The 19,910-nt window shown below is 32.0% G+C and overlaps 2 protein-coding genes across 4 annotated transcripts in view; one reads left to right on the forward strand and one right to left on the reverse strand.

Annotated features, from left to right (window-relative positions):
• Positions 1 to 1,571: 1,571 nt before the first annotated feature.
• The window catches only part of LOC108567747 (stAR-related lipid transfer protein 13), a 49,104-nt gene continuing 30,765 nt past the window's right edge, over positions 1,572 to 19,910 (reverse strand). For 2 of the 3 annotated variants that reach the window (XM_017928388.1, XM_017928389.1), the window contains 12 exons: positions 17,903 to 18,015; positions 5,563 to 5,748; positions 5,236 to 5,496; positions 5,016 to 5,058; positions 4,401 to 4,472; positions 4,107 to 4,343; positions 3,718 to 4,045; positions 3,429 to 3,661; positions 3,059 to 3,370; positions 2,705 to 3,006; positions 2,048 to 2,649; positions 1,572 to 1,990 (listed from right to left, as the gene is read on the reverse strand). In XM_017928388.1, the coding sequence (XP_017783877.1) occupies positions 1,876 to 1,990; positions 2,048 to 2,649; positions 2,705 to 3,006; positions 3,059 to 3,370; positions 3,429 to 3,661; positions 3,718 to 4,045; positions 4,107 to 4,343; positions 4,401 to 4,472; positions 5,016 to 5,058; positions 5,236 to 5,496; positions 5,563 to 5,748; positions 17,903 to 17,956 (2,745 nt within the window). In that variant the 5' untranslated portion in view covers positions 17,957 to 18,015 and the 3' untranslated portion in view covers positions 1,572 to 1,875. The other variant, XM_017928390.1, reaches the window with a different exon arrangement.
• LOC108567748 lies at positions 6,696 to 7,696 on the forward strand. Its single transcript, XM_017928391.1, has 3 exons — positions 6,696 to 6,732; positions 6,794 to 6,956; positions 7,176 to 7,696. Exons 2-3 carry the CDS (start codon positions 6,897 to 6,899, stop codon positions 7,509 to 7,511), a joined length of 396 nt encoding a protein of 131 aa, XP_017783880.1. The 5' UTR covers positions 6,696 to 6,732; positions 6,794 to 6,896; the 3' UTR covers positions 7,512 to 7,696.

A 19,910-nucleotide genomic window follows, 5' to 3' on the forward strand; every position in this document is an offset into this window, starting at 1 on the left:
GCGCTGAACTCCCTTTCCACTAGATATGACTATGGAAAGTAAATTAAAAATTTCCTCGCTATATTCCATAATTCGCTATATTCCACGTTTTTACAAGTTCAAGATGTATTGCGACCACAAAGCGAATGCCTACATCCAACAACTTACACAATTTTATAAATATATATAATGAAATTTTTACTTCATAGGTACTTTTATAAATAATGTATTTCTCTTTATATTATTAGATAGTATAATGTAAGTAAATAGGTACTATCAGTGTATGTTGAGATCTACTATTGTGGACCCCCATTTTCATTTCATGCACCCCCAAATATTTTTTTCGCTAACGTAGACCACTTGCAGGTTGCCATAGACCCCTGGGGGTCACTGTTCTATACAGTTGTAGGAAGTGGTAGGAAGATTCGTTGATTCGGAAGACGCTATTATTCTCTCGCGTCCGACATTAAAATTTCTGTATACAAAGTTGCCTAAATAGTTATGAACACTAAATTTACCAACGCTTCTTGTATACCATACCAGATCAGAATGGGTCAGAATGAATGAATTAGTAAATGAACAACATCCATAAAATGATTTGTATGACTTAATATTACACAAATATGTGAAAGTTGTACAAAAGTTTAAAAACAGTATTTTCATACATCTGCAACACATGTTACACAATTAAATGTTGCTTTATATAATAAATGCTTATAGGTGGCTATGGTTGTCTGTATCACGAAAATCTGATACGAAAGGTCGGTGGTTCAATTCCGAAAAATCAACAAAAATTTGTGGTGGCTGTTAAACCCGAAAGGGGTAGAAATAGGGCCGGAGTGATTTTTATCAATAAATAAATTGATATAAATCTCTTTTTATTAAAAATGCTTATAGGAATTAAATATTAATCATTAATTTAAATAAAAACATGTAGTAATCTACTATTTATTTCAAATATACTATAAGAAACATAAATTTTCTGAATTAAATACAATATGGTTTTCATATAATAATCTAAACGAATAGCCCAGATCCACTAATGACTCTTAAATATGTAAAATACAATATTAATGTAATGATGTAATAGATAACAAAATGATATAAAAAAAATATTACTATGTATCATTTCTATAAAATGAGATTTCATATATACACGCGTGTAAGTTGGGTTATCGCTGGTTATGCAATGGTAAAAGGGAATCTACGTTATATTACATAATATTGATTATTTGGATTGTACCTATTACAAATGGATATGGCAAAGTAGAAAACATAAGTTTGTATTTATTTGTATGTACATATATAGTATATGCATTACCATTGTGTTAATATTTACAATTTTTGTTAGGCATAAATATTATATAATATTATTCTTCTATAAACATTTATAATTTAAACAATAAAAAGACAACGAACTTGTTAATTAGATGAGGTGATAAACTACTGGCCTATTCCGATAAGGATTAGATCCTATGTATTGATGTATATATATATATAATTATTTTCTTAACCCTCACTATATAATGTTATATAATATATATTAAATAAAATTTACATACACAATTGCTCTTTTAAGTATTAAATATAGATATATGTATTTATATAATTCTCTAAGATACGTCTGGAGTTGATGTATATGACTAGTACATAATAAATGTGTTAATTATATAGATTATTTTAGAATGTAACCATAGAATCCGTGAGTCAGGAATATTTGCCCAATAACAATATCCATGTAAATATAGCCTGATCTCGGGAGTAAATCAATAAGCATAGTATATGAATAGATTAAATAATTACTCGTATAAGGCACCTTTCTTTAGCTATTAGGAATTGGTAACGGGGGAGATTGAAACATCAAAAGCACCATCTTTCTTACAATCTTTCTTTGGTTTAGACCTTGCTTTCCGGACCTGTTGCGAACTGTTTGAATGAGCTCTGTATGTTAGCCACATACAGAGCGCAAATATGGCCGTAGTTTTTGTGGTACCACTCGGGCATTCTTCCTCTAAAATAAAACATCAAATAAATATCGTCATTTCAACGTACTATGTCAGATACATACCTTGTGTCAACTCGGCAGAGGTGGACTAATCTAGATTTACCAGAGCCGCAAGGTTCAATCAGATACCTCGAAGCTAATACTATTCCTCTTACGCTGTTCGGTATGTTGATAGCGTCAGAGTGCTCAACGGAGGTTTCAACGATGAGGCACGCACCTTTCGCAAGATCCGTTCGCCAACTTCGTACAACGCAGTAATCCTTCAAAGGAAGAGGAGGGACATTGCGAAGCGTGTATTGGAACACCTCCGCACACCTATCGATCTGAGCAATGGTTTTTGTTGAATGCAATTCTTCGTCCCATTTGGGTCGTTCCCTTAGGATCCTGTAGAAGACCTCTGCGGGTGGTGCCTCTATGTCGGCGCTGATCTTCCATAATCTCAACGGATGACCGTCCGTCACTTTCTTGTAGGCAATTTCGACCTTCGAATAATGATTGTGCACCATCATCCAACCTTTCTCCTTTACTTCTCTCAGCAACATCTTCTGACACTCGTCCAGGTAACCCCTCCACCCTCCGCATACGCTTCCTAAATCCGATAACATGACTGGGATGCTTTCTTTCATCTCGTTCGATGTGCACTGCTTCAGTATTTCTTTAGGAATCTGTAACATCGGTAATGATAATAGTTGCCTCTCGTAGTAGGAATAATCCACTTACACTAAATAAATTATTGCAGTTCTGTAGAAAATACAGAAGGCAATCCTGCGCCGCTTTGCTTTCGGCCAATTCACGTGGATGCGGTGATCCCAGTCCTTGTCTATTAGATGGTATAATGTTGTAGAAGAACAAAGATGGAGCGAAACAAATCGCCAAGTTGCTCTCATTCATTTGGTTAATAGCGGAATGCTCCGCGATGTTAGTTAAAAATTTAAGTAAAGCCAGCAAAACTTCGCAATGCTCGTCAGGCATTAGTAGAAGGGCACAAAGCACTGCTTGACGCCTTTCCTCATCGGGGACAACTGCAAAATTCAGTTAAAACCAACTTCATCAAACGGAAAATTAATTACTTACATTGAAATATCAACAAGAATGTCTCGGATAACTTATTAGTTAATAATGCTTCGGGTAGATCTCGGAAATATTGCTTGACCATGTCAGCTATATCGTAGGCGTGGTACTCGCTAAAATTGAGGAATTCTCCTTGCGTTTCAATAAGACTCTTCAAATGCTGTATGCGAGATTTTACTCCTGACTTCCTAAACAAGCCAACCTGATCGTAAGAATTTTGCTGCAACCACTGCAGCGCTTCCTCTATTCCCTTTGGTAAAGATGATCCAGTTCTTTGAAGGATTATTGTTAATGGCACGCCAAACACACTCTTATCTGCATTAAGAATTAGGTTCAGATCACATTCAAGTATTTAATAAGCTTTATCCATTACCTTTGTATGCAGGTGTTTTAATTTTTCTTATCAACTTTGGCAGATCCCAATTCCATCCGGTCCTATGCGTAGGACAGTATTTCTCCATGAGTGCAGTCAACTTAAGCAAGGCTAGTTTTCTTAGTACTTGCAGCTGCGTGCATGAAAGTGTCGAGATTGGTCTTCCGCCTTCTTCCAAATCCAGTCGACTCTCATCATCTTCTTCGGTATGGGTGATTGGATTCCATGGTATCCTATACATGAATTATGTAAAAAATTGCTTCAATTATGCGAATTAAGTAATTAATACCTTTCGTGATGAGGGGAATACGACCAACCATCACTCTTGTCCAAAGACCTGCTTTTCTTCTTTTTATCGAGAGTTCCTTCTGAGTTTGAAACTGAAGCCGAAGCACAAGCTGATGCATCAGTGGAACTCATAGAGTTAAAATGTTTTGAGAGAAAATCCAATACATTGGAACCAGATTCGCTCATTACAACCACATCTCGGTTACTTCTGCGATGATGTCTTGTAGATCCCATACGTCTTAAGCGACTTCTAGTAGGTTCCGTAGATATGCCGGAGCATTCAGGCTTCTCGGCTGAAATGCCACTGCTCCATTCCTCTATGTTACCAGCTAATATCAAATAAATCAAATATTCATACATTAAAGTATAAGAAGAGTAAAGTATTCTTACGAATCTCCAAGTTTTGTCCTATGCGAGACCATCGTCTTAGGTCTGATTGATAGGTCCAATTGTAGCTAAGAGCACATTGCTCATCTTCGGAATCATCCGTATGGGTGACACGCTGTTGATGGACACGTGCACATTTGTTGAGAGCGTGAAGCCTTCGGAAAAGGGATTTTAAAACGGAAGGTTCTAGCATCGGGTGATCCAGTTCTGCCGCATTGACGTCCACGGGAAATTGTTGGTCTAGTAATAATAAACATTGCAATTGGTTGTTCAAAGTGCAGAAATGCATGCACCTACCTTCGTACATCTGCGCATATTGAGGAAAGCCTGCGGCCCTTAACCATTTGCACGCTTCTGTTGCTTCGATCTCTGTAATTTAGAGTTAATGATGCAAATCAATTTGATCTATGTACAATAAAAAAAAAGGCTAAATAAATCAAATATAAGCATGGATCTATTCATGCTCATAGGTATACACAAAAATAATAATAATTTGGCCAATAAATTAAAATTTAAATAGTAAAACAATTGGAAAAACGATTAATTTTAGAATTATTTAAAACTTTTACTTTTAATTCAAACTAAATTTAAATTCAACACAAATCTCAAAAATGTAACTGTTTGCATTTGAATTATGTACAATAGAATGCTTATTAATTCAGATGCAATGGAACAAAATAAAGTAAAATAATAAATTGGTAATTTTATTTGGAGTTGAAAATTTGGAGTAAAAGGGATGAAAACTGCTGCACTTATCGAGGGGTTTCGAGACAAACCTGCGATCTTGTGAGCTCGTAATTGTTTCCATAGTTGTTCCGCTTTTCGCACTGGCCAATTATCATTCACTTTAACACTAAGACTACGGAAGAATTTGTATTCTCTGATACGAATGGACATAGTGAAAGTACTCACCAGACAGGTGTCGATCAGACTGCGATCGGGCTTGCTTATTCACCTGAAATGACAGGATAACTTATGCATGATAACTCACCTAAACACTTTTAATACTCAAAGCATCGCATGCATGAATTGATATATTCAAGGATCAGTCTATATTTAAATTAATATAGATCGCAAATATGTATATATATATAATAATAAAAAAATATATAAGTATCGATTTAGTTCATACCTTAGTTGTGGCCTTTTTCAGGACCGGGGCCGAGGAGGATTTCGTTGACAACTCTTGTGGCCAAAAGGGTCGAAGGCCTTGGGAGAAGGGCTCATCCAATTCATCTGCGGACACACAATCTCCGCTGATCTCTTGGTCGATGGGTGTGATGCATGGGGAAGAGCAATCCGACCAGCAGGTCAGATTCGTGGAGCTCTGCGATGGCGACGTCTGGGTACCAGTGGTTGTCGTAGAATTTGATTCGTTGAGGAGTTTGCAGGGCTGAGGATATCATCGATTCGATAAGTTCTGTTTATCTTCATGATTAATTATTTTCAAAATAAATACCAGCTTAATACGAATCTTCTCCGGTGTGTACTCTTCTGCAAATCCGGAATCAGTGTACTCATCGAAGATGGTGTCTTTGGTGGAATAGTCGTTGAAGTTTTGTTCTATCGGCGGACTCCAGGCATTCTCGTCGAAGTACAGATTCTTGGTAGGTCTATCCTGATCGAAGACTTCAGATATCTCATCCTAATAGTCAACAAATAAAAGGAAACCATGAAACGAGTCATAAATAAACCATAAACAAATTGTTAATTTTAGAATGTGATTTAACATTTGTAACTTTTATTTTACTCATACGACTTAAATTTGGAATGTTTCCAAAACATTTGTATCAACAACACTTGTTTCCCAAAACCTATTAAATGTTATTACACAAAAATTACATAAAATATAATTGCACTATAATATAGATTTTAACAACTCTTTATTGTTCTTCTATTTAAATAAGTTCAGATTTTTCTAAATTGTTTAAAATCTATAATTAGATTTGAATTGTGTAACAAATAAACAATTTAGTTTCCATTGCAAATTGCCCATTCTAATTTGTATGAAAAACTACGAAGGAAAGCTTTGGATTTTAATTGCATAACAATTAAATGGTTTAGATGTTTCATTTAACGATTCAATTCCAATCATAATAGTTTTGAATGATTGCATCATTAAAGTTCTGTGATTGAAAGTTCCATGAAATTGGCGAAGGAAAGCTTGCATAATAATTAAGTAGTTAAGATTTTTCAATTAATCTTGGTATGAAAAACTCGGAGGAAAATTGAAAACTGTTGTGTATTATTAACTAGATTTCGGATATTGGGGAATGCATGTACAGTTTGATTAGTTTCAGGTGGACCTTGAAAATAGGTTGTCTGCAAATAAGTAAAGTTTAAATTCGTATATGATAATGAAATGTATAAGCATATTCTGAAAGTCAGTGTGAAGTTTGATGCTGAAATCGAATGGGTGGGTGTAGTTGTTCGACAAATAGAAAAAAAACAAATAATAAAGAATGTTTGCGACATTATTATTCGGATAATCCGGCCTTTCCCTTCTTGAACTTCGCTTCCTTCCATCGTTGTTGTTTTATTCGATTCCGAATGGAGTTTGTAACAATAAGGGAATTCGCTATTTGTCCAGCCGAGATTAGCAGCGAAATACAAGAATCTAATCAGACTGGTGAGTGACAGAAACGCAGGGAGACTCCCCAAGTCCCGGTGCTAATCTGTGTTGACCTCAGGCTTTTGCGTTACCTGGACACAGACGGGGAGGAGTATATTTAAGGAAGTCGGAGACGGCAGCAACCCCCAGTCGATGCAACTCCTTTGTTTGGACAACAAACTATGAAGCACTGCGGAGCAACTCTTTTCCTCGCCTTCGTGGCTTGCACCACCATCGCCCAAGTAAGCCCATTAATCTATTCTATACCATTAAACCAAATATACTCCAACAACAAAAAGAGCAACAACAACAAAAAAAACTAGTCATTGGATGTTTGTGGAACGCTAAGGTGTGAATGCGTCTGGAGATTTTGTAAATATTTACGCTTGGACCGGGGTGGCAAACACCGAACAAAGTGAACCAATGGACAAAAGATTTTGTTTTTTTTTACTTCGTTTCAGATGCAGGAATTCGAGAACCTCTGTCCGCCGAGAGGATTCTGTTTGGGCCATTGCAAGTTCGGAGGATGCGTCAAAAGAGCCGCCAGGCAGGACGATATGGGACCCTTCTGGGCTAACCGCGGCAAAAGGGAGCCGTCCTATTTCAAGGATACGTTCTATGCTGATGAACCTAGGTGGTTGCTGATGCGTCGCGACGAGCCAGAGGAGATAGATCCTTTCTTCACGGCTCGTGGAAAGAAGCATGAAGAAGAGGATGCTAGGCTCAAAGTGAAGAAGTACATCGTCCTTGACGAGTCTCCCTTCATGGCAGCCCGTGGAAAGAAGACCTTTCAGTAAACCGAAGTATTTAACCATTAGGTATATCCATAAATAAACGTATTTAGCGTAGTACAAAAACTAATCATTCCATCAGTTTATTTCAATGAATAAACATGGAAAGAAAACCAAAACTATCTTCATGAGATAAACAAAATTAGTAAAATGAATACAACAGTTATATTTATGAATAAACGTATTTAGTGTACAACCAAATCAAGCAATTTTATTATTTAACTTCCTTCAGTTAAAAAGAAAATATTCGAATAATCTAACAATTAAGGTAAGTACAGAAAACTTTAGTTATTTATATTCAAAGATCTTTAAGTAAAAAAAAAACAAAAATAAAATTTTCAAAAAGTATATAAAACAAATATTCAACTAATAAATACATCTATAAATAAATTGTTGATTTTCATAGAAAATCCTTGAGTAGAAAAGCCATCAGTAAAAAAAGAAAATGAAAAGGAAACTGTTCCGTTGCAATTCCCAACCTCAAGGTAACTTCGAATTTGTTATCGCGGATACATGTATAAATATTTGCTTTATTTCACACTCTACATGTCCTAATCTCATGTACGTAAGTCAGCAAATAGGATGTAGGTAGGTAGGCTGACTGCGTATAATTTCGGTGAAATCGAGCATTCCAAAGGAAACGAAGGTAAGCTGAGTAATTACATCACATAAATATTTTGCAGGTGCTTCGGAATACACTTCATTTGCACGGTAAGTTTACTGCGTTCATGAGTCGATCATAATAACCGACATGTACGCATTACAACTAGTAAAACTATTGTTTTTTATTTGTTTTGTAGTTTCGTTATATTATCATGTTTTTTTCTCTTTCATGACTAATTCTTAATTAATACAACGAGATATATTATTTCTTCTGACATAATACATTTTTGATAACAATAAATGATATTTCTTATCAAATTTACTGTACTTAATACAAAAGCCTCTTGTATGTATATTCGCTTGCAATTTTATAGAAACACAGAAATTCATTCATTTTCATACAACAAATGTAATTCATTCGAGATTCTAATTATTTTATTATCAATATTACTAATTTGAATATTTTGAAAAAATTATCAAATGTAGCAATTAAATGTTTAGATAAATTACTAAGAATTTCTGTAAGACATTATAAATTTAAAAAAATGTAGAGAAGAAATTTTTACAAAAAAAAAATATGTTGAAATAATAAAACAATATGCATTGAGGATGGTACTTGAATAGGTGATAATAGTTGTTAAATATTTTTTTAAATAAACAAATTTGTTTAATGTCATTTTTAATGATGGATGATGATTGAAACCTTTTAAGAAATAACGTAATTTTATATATGAGTAATGCATAAATGGGGTTAAGTAATGAACAGTTTACAAATATTTCGTTATTTTCCCGTTTTACTATTAACTTTATGTTTTTTTTTTGTTTTTCTAATTTACGTTCCTCAAGTTATTGATTATATATTCTCTAATATTTTTAAGGAATGTCACTACTATATTCTCTATTTTCCTTAATAATATATGCTTACCAAATTATTTACTTTTTACAGTGAACACGATTCTTCCTCATGTCGCACCTGTTAAAATGTTACTCATTGTAGATTTTCTTCATATATGCATATTGATTACATAATTTGAAGTATTATTAAACTGTGTATAAAATGTACTCACCATCATGTGAAACTCTCGAAACTAATTAATTAATTAATGTTTTTGTACAAAAAAAATCCGACACTTAAGTAAATTTAACCAACCGAATATGGTCTTGGTTTTTATTGCCATGTGTACCGTAGCTCTGTAACCACTGAAGTGAATTACCCAACAACAAACAGTGGTATTTATCAGCAAATCCGCGTTATTAATATTTCATGTTGTTTATGTTTATTATTTTTTTGATATCAAATTCAAAAAGACATTATTTCTAATGTTCTCTTATTTCTGAAATAAAATAGAACTGTTTACTAGTTCATTACATTAAGATACGAAATTCGCTCAGAAAAACGTTTAAAATGAGGATATCAATTTGCGTTTTCTACAACGATAAGATAATGATATGACTAATATTAAGATGTTGGCAATAATATCAAGCTGTACTAAATATGTGAGTATTTTGTTCTAAGCTAAGTAAAATATTTTCATTACCTTGTCATTATCTCAGACATCAATGAAGAGAACACATAACAGAAATTCGAAATTATTTTGCAAAACACGAGACTTTAATATACTTGTTTTCATTATTACATTTATGCACAATGCTTAAAATAGAAACATAAATGTTTTATTATATACTTGATTCTGCTTTCGCAGCTTTTTACGAATTTCACATTTAAACGTTTTATTATGAAAATAATCAAAGAAAAAAAATTAGTTTGTTTTCATGTTTAATTTAAGCAAATAAAATATTTTGTTATTTATAAAATATTGAATTTTAAACAATTTGGTAATTTTAAATTAAGTGACGGTCAAAAAACATGATCAAAATAAACGTACATTATAATTTATATTAATTTTTCAAGGTCTAATTTTCAACTTTATGCTATTTATGTTGTAGCTTTTAAAGTTTTTGTAAAGAATAAAGCAGCTATATCCGCGGGTCGTTCTCAAATGTTTAAATTGATTCTACATCTATCAATCAATAGCATGGTAGCGCATACATTGTACAAGAGTGTGGTTTCATCATGATACTAGGATTCAAAGGGTTATATAGGATTTTATAAGAAATTAAGCATGCGTGTTATCCACATTTAGCGGTAGTTTTTTTTGCAACATATTTTTTTGTTCATAGTTGTTTCTCCGTAAAGAATGGATGCTGTTCATCTTTTATTTTGCGTGCATTGGAATTGCTGCGCTTCGTTCGCTCGCACATTTTAATTGACTGAACAGCTTTCTACCATTACTTATTGGAAACTGAATTTCAAACGGGGCAATTCTAGAGCTAATGTAGATCTCGGATACGGAAATCCACTTAAGGAAACTAAGACATCAGCCGGCTTTACCGATTTCAACTCTGCTCCATAAGAGCGATATAACTACAAACTTCGATACTTTCTGAACGTTCTTCACTAAAGTTATAAGTATTTTTTTTTATAGATTTTAAGTTTATAAACTTAAACTTAGACGATTTTATATAATAATTTCATAGGTTTAATTATTATAAGAAAAAATATTTCTTCACAAATAAATACAATTCCTTTTAAAGTTATTTTTTCTTAAATAAATTATGTTTAAAAACAAAATTATTAATATTGAAAGCCTTGTGTTTTTTTATTTAAGCATTAAGCATTTTAACAAAAGACTTCTTGTATTTTGAACTGTATTACTTGATAGAATTCGAAGAGCAATTAAAGATATTTATGACATTAATCTTAAATTCATCTACTTAATCAAATCGATAATAATAATAACAGATAAATAATGTTCTTTCAAGAGTAGTTTTATTGTAATTGCTGGCAAATACAGTTATGTCTTTTACTCCACGAATGTGTCCAGAGGTTATTTTCTAACGAGATAAACGGATAATTAATTAATCACATGGAGATAGAAGCGGTTTTCCTGGAAAGCAGCAATCAAATCTATTAATAAAATTAATATGATTGTCATGGTTTCCAGTGAGTAGTTAGCGAAAAATAAAAAGTCGCCAGCAGCAATCGATGCACTAAAAAAGTGAAATCGCCGTGAAAGAGAGAGCATGAACGCAAGGAAGGAAGAAGGAAAGAATGAAATGAAGAACGAAAAAGGAAAGAAGAAACGAATTATCGTGCACGGGCGAATGATGTAATTGCGAAGCGTTCGCAACATAAATGCAACGTACTCGTAATGCAATTACAGAACGATTAATTTTCTTTGTAAGAAATATTTTATTGCTAAGAATTATTTTGTTACCAAGAATTTTATTATAAAAGAATAACGTTAAGGAATTGGTAGATTTTAAACACACAGTATTTATTGGATTGGACAGTTTCGCAAACAACTTAGGCGACAAGGTGATAAGAATAATTTTGAGCAAACTCTTTATGCATCAAGAAATTAATGGATTTATTGAAGGATATTTTGTATTTATTGAAAAACTCCGTTAATTAGAATTATTTGTGCAAATATTTTGAGCGACTAATTATATTATTTAAAGAAAATATAGAAGTGGACAAAGAAAATCTGTTCTGTTTGCGCAAACTGCAACAGAAGGCCGATTAATAAGTATATATTAATGTGCGCAACCTGAGGAAATGCACGTCTTAGAATTCATTCGACATAATTCTAACATGAATCACTGTTTCGGTTTCAGTTATTTACGAATTGCATGAATGGATTAAATCGAGCCTGCAGCGAATAAACAATTTCGTTAATCTTTTAAACGGATCGCAGTGTCCTTGAGGATCAGGAATTGAACACTCCTGTGGATCATCGACTTCGTTCGGATAACACTAATCATTACATCGAATTAATTATTTTATTTATCTCAAAAAGATAAATCAGCTTATGTCCGCATGTGCATTTCAATTACATGATGTTTTATTCGTGATTTCATTGATACACTTATAGTCAAATATTTCTGTATTTGAAATTGTAGTAAATTTAGTATTGTTACGAAATTACATAATTAGGCAACATTTTCAAAAAATACATGAACATTAATTCATAACAAAACTTTTCGTACATGGATTTTCCCCTTTGAACATAATTTTGTATCAATTAATAAATATTTATTTGTTGATTTTAATTTATATTTATTGACATGAACTGGCCTCTAAATATATTTTTTCCTTGTTAAAGAAAAAGTTAAATGAAAGTTTTAAACGAAACTAATTATTTTTTCAAAATTAAAAAAAATTGTCTTATTTGTCCTATTTGTAATTAATCAGTTGTAAATAGTAAATAGAAAAAATAAGATTTCCATTTTCGATAGTATTAAACTTTCTATCTATCCATTTGCGTTGAAATTGATTGGACAAACATGAGCTTATAAATAAGAAAAACTTGCTTCAATGTAGACACACTGACATACGCTGTTTACATTTACAATTAAGCAACTATGAATGGCATAATCAACATCCATCCATTCCATAACGCTGCTCACGATAATCGGATACGCAATTCCACGATGTTATGCATGAGAGCAACAAGAACAAGTCCGGTGTGCATATGGTTATTTGGTAATTAGAGCTCCAATGGAGCGAACGAAAATTGTGAACGAGTGCGTTTTTGAAGTACGTCTCGTGTGAATCAATTAGGAACAATAATGCGTCCGTCAAACATAATTTGTTTACGTAAATAATAACAGTAACAAACTGCAACAACGCGCAGAAAGCATACAAGAATAGAGCAGAAACAGAGTATAAAACAAGGAAAATCATAACCAATATCACGAATGCAAGATTCGCAGAAAATAAATACAATATAGGAAATAAGGAAACTTTATCAAAAATTACGTAAGATGCAAAATAATAACTAGCTTCATAGAAACACCATTCTAAAGAAGTTTTTAAAAAAATACGTAAGAAGACAAGAATAATAACCTTTATATAAACAACATAGAAAACAATTAAAGCTTTATCCAAAATTACGTAAGAACTAAAGAAACAACAACCTTCACAAGAACAACACAGGCAAGCTTCATCAAAAAATATGTATAAATTAAGAAAAGAAATGGCAATTAATTAGGTTGAAAATGTTACATTAAATTATTTCATTACTCAACATGAATAGTAAATGTTTGTTTCGTTTAATTGATTTTACATAAACGCTTCAAATGTTGCCTCGAATAGTAATTACTTTGCGTTGTTGTTTTCAACATTTCGCAACTTGTTCTTAATTAATTTAATTATATTTTAATGACGAGCCGTGCGTAAAATCTCGCAATTTTCAGAATTCCAAAACCAATTAAAAAGCAACGTACGCGGTTTAATTATTCGACCTTACTTCGAGCTTTAATAGTCATGACTTCTATAAACCCAGTTGCATTCAGCGATTTGGACAACCGCTTATTAAGGACAAATCTTAAAGAACGAAAACAAAACTAAGCAAATAACACAACAACTCCACGTTTTCATTACAATATTCCGTTTAATAGGTACAGTAATCGTGTAATTTTTGTGGAACTTCGGATAATTGGGACAACCGCTTAATTGGTGATTACGTACAGTAGTACAGTAGTCCTGTACGTGTCCCGATTAAGCGGAATTGAATATATAAAAAAATGAACGCTCGTCCCCCGTTCGGACTTCGTTGCAACCAACGCCCGTGCCGCATCCGGGGAAACGTGCGAAACGTCGTGTTTCGACTTGGCTTTCTAAAACTATTTTAGCTGCAATTAGACGATTATCTCTATGAGAGTTTCGTTAATTGATTCATTAAGTATTTACCATGACTTTCATATAAATTAATTATCCGAATTATTCGAAAGCGAAACTTCTGATATAGTAGTTCCTCTTTTTTTTATATTGATTTGATTATTTGTCGGAAAAAGTAAATTAATTTTGGTGTCGATTCTGATTGCAAATATAGTTTCATTTTACATGGATTACACAAGTATTACATACATTCATGCTAATATAATTTATAAAATATGTGTTGCAATTAAGTTGTTATTGATGACTGTCGTAAAATTGACAGCGACACAGTATTCCTTTTGAAGAAACGTTGAAATCTCATTAAATATATAAATCAATTGATGTATTTGTTGTTGGTTCTGAAACCAGAAAAAAGTTTGCATGGACAAAATATCTTTAGAAATTTTTATTTGTTTGTGTTGTCGGAAAGTGTCTGTATTCATTTCAGTTCGGTTTAGATTACATTAGAAATACAGTTTCTTAAAAACATAAATTGATAATCTCGTCCACTACATTAATTTATAGATGTAGTTATCTTTTGAAAAACACAATTACTTCAAAATTTAATTGTTATAATTGAGGTTCAAATAAACAATATGTTTTTTTTTAATTTGACTAAATTTCTTTTGTCGAAAGTTCGCTGAAACTGAAATGTTTACCAGAAATCTTTGTTACGCAACAAAGCGGCGGTTGGCCAAAAACGGTCGAAGACTTTCTAGCTCGACGCACTTTCGCACCCACACGATGCTCTTTATTATTATAATCTGAATACGCTACGTTCTTTTTTCCATCTTGTCTTGTTGCTGTTGTTGTTTGTTCTTTCTTCATCGACTTGTCTTCTTCTTTTTTTTCCTTATTATTATTATTTTTTTTTAGTCCCCGCCGACCCGTGTCGGATGTCGGGGATCGACACAGCTGCGTCTCCAAACAGTCAGCTGGGTGCGTGAGAAATGCAACGAAATGCACGCAACAAATTTAATATTAAATTGAATTGAGAGGAAACATAGTTTAGCCTAGTGCAATGACCGAGGTAACATCATTTGCAAACAGATAATTGTCACCATCAATTCTCATAACGTTCCGTGAATATAAGTACATTTTTTTGTTTTTGTTGTTGTTGTTGTTGTGTGTATACATGCAGACGTTCTGCGAGACTTTAATTATTGCACACAGTTTCCATTAATGACAACATTTTCCTTCTGCGTTTTGTAAAATATTTGTAGCAATTATGTTGTTATTGATGGCTGTCGTAAAATTGACAATGACACACAATTCCTTTCCAGGAATCGTTGGAATCTCATTAAATATATTAATCAATTGCTGTTGTTATTATTGAAATTCTAACCAACAAAAAGAAACGACACAATAAACAAAATAAAATAATATTTACAGACAATACAATTTGTCTACTTAAAATTTATTTGTGGGGTTAAACGAAAGATTTGACCTGAATCCATGTATCATCTTTTATGTAATGCTTCGTGACAATAAAGACTATTATAATTTATATTCTATCTATCTAGCAGCGCTCCAGATTGAAATCTGAGTATACATTTATTCCCTTCTTTTCCTTTACTTACGCATATTTCAAATGTAAATTTGACACAGAAGAAATATTAGTTCTTGAAGGGTTAACCATTTACTAAACGGGAACGTCAAAATTGAGGGCAATACCAAATATGGTTGCAATAGAGTTTCTATTTTATCGAGAGACAAGCAGCAAAAAAAATAGGCACAGACGAGCAAAAAAAAATGAGTAAATCGAAAGAGAGAGAAAAATTGAAGTTGTGAAGTAGTTGAATGAGTAAATAATAAAACTCCAAACAGAAGTCTATTGGATATGCGGAACGTATTTTTTTTTAGCGATTGAAAATGTGTGTGCGCATTTCATCACCGTAATAATCACTGCGTTTACCATTTACACAGTACGAAGCGAATAGAGATTCTGGGACATATAAGGAAAAGTGGAATTGCACCTAAGTGTGCCAGAAATCCACTCATAAATCTACCTCACAATGAATCTCGATTATACGTGCGGAAAGTTTACGCAATTATCACTACGGGTTACACGCCCAGATAAATTTGCAAGATGAAGATGAAGAAGAAGACGTGTATACAAAACCGGTATTGCTGCACGTTAATCGCTTATTAATTACCGAAACATCGTTACTTAATTTTGCTTGGTTATTAATACTTCATTTTTAAAGCCATGATTTTTTTGCTATTCAAGGAAGATGAAATAGGTAACGTATATTTAAATCTAGCATTGCTCGGTTATTAATTACCAAATGATCATTACTTAATCTTTTGTTAAAATCTATGATTTAATTACAAAAACCAGTATTTCTTGGTTATTAATTATTTACTTTTTTCACTAATGAAAGAAAAAGCTGAACGTTACTTAAATTTTGAGTAAAAACTAATTCTTTTTCGTTAACTATGTGAGGAGGTACAGTATTTAAAAACCGGTATTGCACTTCTTTAACCGTGAATTAATTTCAAAATTATTTATAATAATCATTACTTAATTTTCTAGTAAAAGCTATACCTTTTTGTTTCAATTCTAGAGAAGCGTGAAGAACAAGGTGAAATATATATGAAACCGGTATTCCACTTCGTTAATCTGGTATTAAATATTGTTACTTAATTTTTAGATCTAAGATTTTTTTTGTTAATAAAGAAGAAAAAAAATGTATTTACAAAAAACAGTATTTCTCGGGTATTAATTACCAAATGATCATTACTTAATATTTCGTTAAAAGCTATTATATATGAAGATGATGTATATACATGTATTTTTGGTTATTAATTACTTACTTTTTCCAGTAAGAAATATGACACTTTTTCACTAATGAAAGAAGAAGATGATTAACATGGTTACTTAAATTTTGAGTAAAAATTTATTGTTTTTTGTTAGTCATATGCGAAAAATATAAAGTATTTACGAAACCTGTATTGCACCACAATTTCTAAATTATTTAATTAATTACCAAATAATCATTACTTAATTTTGCAGTAGAAGCTATAGTTTTTGTTTTAATTATAGAGATGCGTGAAGAACAAGTGAAATATACATGAAACCGGTATTGCACTTCGTTAATTATTGAATTAATTATCGTTACTTAATTTTCGGTAACAGCTAGGATTTTTTTGTTTTGCTATTGATGTGTTTCGAAATGTACGAGCGATTTCTTCACGAATAAATTATTATTAATCGCTTCGAGCGAATTAAAATAATGAAAGTCCGTTTGATATTCGCGACGAGGATGAGACCTTTCGATGAGCAATTCCTAAGACTTACGCAAGGTATCATCTACGAAGACCACTTTGACTGTTTCACCAAGTGGAAATCTTCATTAAAGCTCATAATAGAAATTCCTATCATGTCCACATGAAATAATCAATTATTATATAAAATAATTTATATACAAATTTGATTGCTTGATAAATACTTAGTTTTCAAAATATTTTTAATATATTGAATAATTATTAAATAGAAAATGTTAGTTTTCATTAAAAAATGATGAAATTGATAAAGATTTTGTCGAATTTTTAATCAAATATTTGAACTATTTTTTTATTATTATTATACTAATTATTTATTACGTGACAAAATTATATTATTTTCCTAATTGTTTGTCACCGTTGGAAACAACAACAAATGTTTTCTATTATAATTCATATACACAAAAAGAAAGTAAAAGCGTGACGGAAAAAACTTTTATTTTCAATTGATAATTTATGTATTATTATTCTTATTACTTAATAATACATAGATAAGTTGATATTAGTGATAAGTAAACATAATTAATTAAAAATAATAATTTTAGCAAAATTATTCATCTTCTTGTTAATGTAAATATTTCATTTGTAACATTTTTTTTTATTAGTTTGCAAGAAAAATATGTAATTGTATTAATTTATCTTGAGGTTAAATATTAACTAGAAAAGATTGAAGTAATGGGTTTTGACGACTATAGAAAATACAGGGCTAAGTAAGTTGTTCGATCCTGTTCTCCTTGGGTATGGTTATAAATATACCATTTATAGAATCGGATTCTACTGCACTTACCAAAGTCTTCTCCAAGTAGAGTTGTATCTCTCTGTAGGGATCGCAGACGTTCATCTTGGATTGTCTACGTGCGGGGTTCACCTAGTGGAGGTTGAGGGTCGTCTCATTGTTACCTGTATTCGAGAGAAGAAAACATGTCTTTAGCTGATTGCCGTTTAATCCTGTCAATTGAAATGCCCAAAGGGCGGTCGTCCCTGATCGTCATGCGACACACGACTAGAATGATACACAGCACATACCAAAACGTACGGAGGCGCATTGAACGCGACAATAAAACAAAAATCGACAAAAACAATGCGACCACATTAGTATTCCTCGCTGATCATCAATCGATCGTTTGCTTAACAAACAACGGCTTCCAAGGATGGCGAAAGAAAGGAACGGGATACGAGAAATGACAACAGCAAATGAATAAGTGTTAAAGACGAATTTGAAATTTTTCGGAAGAGCCTTTAAGGACGAAGTCCGCACGCATCAAGAGGAGACGAAAAACTGAAACGGACAGATGGGTGGAAGGCAAAGGTGTTTTCGGCAAACCTATGTGCAGCAGATGATCCATATCTTGCGGTCCACGTGCACCTTTTTTTTATACCAAATTACCTGGGGTACCGTGGACATTTCACCCGCACGCTTCTGCCCTTTAAAGGAAACCGGAGAACTTAAACAGAGTTCAGCTGCCAAAAATCTTAACGCAATGAGGGGTTATCATCACAGCAAGGAACGGAAACTTGTTTATTAAATGTTATCTACCTTAATGATTTACAGACAGAAGATACAATGCTTAAGTATACTATTACAGGGTTTTAGTTTCATTCAGGTTTCTGTAAAGCAGAACAACACACACATACACACAGATCTCGTAAAACAAATATAACTGCATCTCGAACTATAAAGCGACCACCTCACATTTTTTTCTTTCTTCTTCTACTAAATGTTACGCAACGCAGTATTATCATGATAATTACACTTTACTGCATATTGTATAATAAAAATCATGACAATTAAAAATATGATGAGCTCAGAAACATAAATCGGCACATTTTTGAGTGAGTTAATTATCAAATTAACATCTTAAAATTATATAAAAAAAAACTATATAAACAAATGATCAACTTTGATCTTATTGCTATATTCAAAATCAACACATTTCTTAACGATATTTCATTTTAAAGACAATCTTTTATAAATGTTTAAATAAACGGACAATGTTTCATTTTTAATTGTAATTAACTTTCTTGTCATATAATATTAAAAATAAACGAAAAAAATGTACTTGATTTTGTTTTATGTGCATTTATGACAAATATTTTTCTTTCCTAGAAAGGAAGGTGCGGATGCATATCCGGATAATTTGCTTTTTATGTTGATATAATTGAAAATTGCAGTGCTTTATGGTCGGAATCACAATGAAAGAGGCGTATTGAGAGACCCTAGCTCCAAGAACAGATGAACCACATTGTATACAATTTCGCTTTTGAATGGAAAGAAAAAGTGACCTGAAAAAGTTGACCAAACAATTCCATGAAATGCATAGTTAATTTTTTTTTTGTGCAAACATGTCCCAATAAGTTTACGGTAATTATTGTAAAAAAATACACAATGATCACATTTTAACAATAATTTTCAGGCCTGATTTTCTTAAACGAATGAATGAAAGTAAAGCTACAAAGTACTTTTTGTTACATAATTTTTATAATCAAATTCATTTATTAATTATATTTGTTTCCGTTATACTATGGACATTACTTTTCGGAACATATGAAATGGAAATGTAAAATCAGGCGTCGGCAAAGATCAATTAATATTTTTTACATAAATTAATTAAAACTATGAACATAAAATGTAAAATAATTTTTTTCAGTGAATTTTGTCACAAATTATGCACCTGAATATACATTTATTATTTTTAACGACTTTTTATTTAAACTTAATTAAAATCAGGTGTCAGTGTAATTACTATTTTATTTATTTAAAAAAGAAATAACTGAAAATGTACAATTAATATTGT

The sequence above is a fragment of the Nicrophorus vespilloides genome, unplaced genomic scaffold (genome assembly GCF_001412225.1).
Source record: "Nicrophorus vespilloides isolate i.1.1-1 unplaced genomic scaffold, Nicve_v1.0, whole genome shotgun sequence".
Lineage (NCBI taxonomy): Eukaryota > Metazoa > Arthropoda > Insecta > Coleoptera > Silphidae > Nicrophorus > Nicrophorus vespilloides.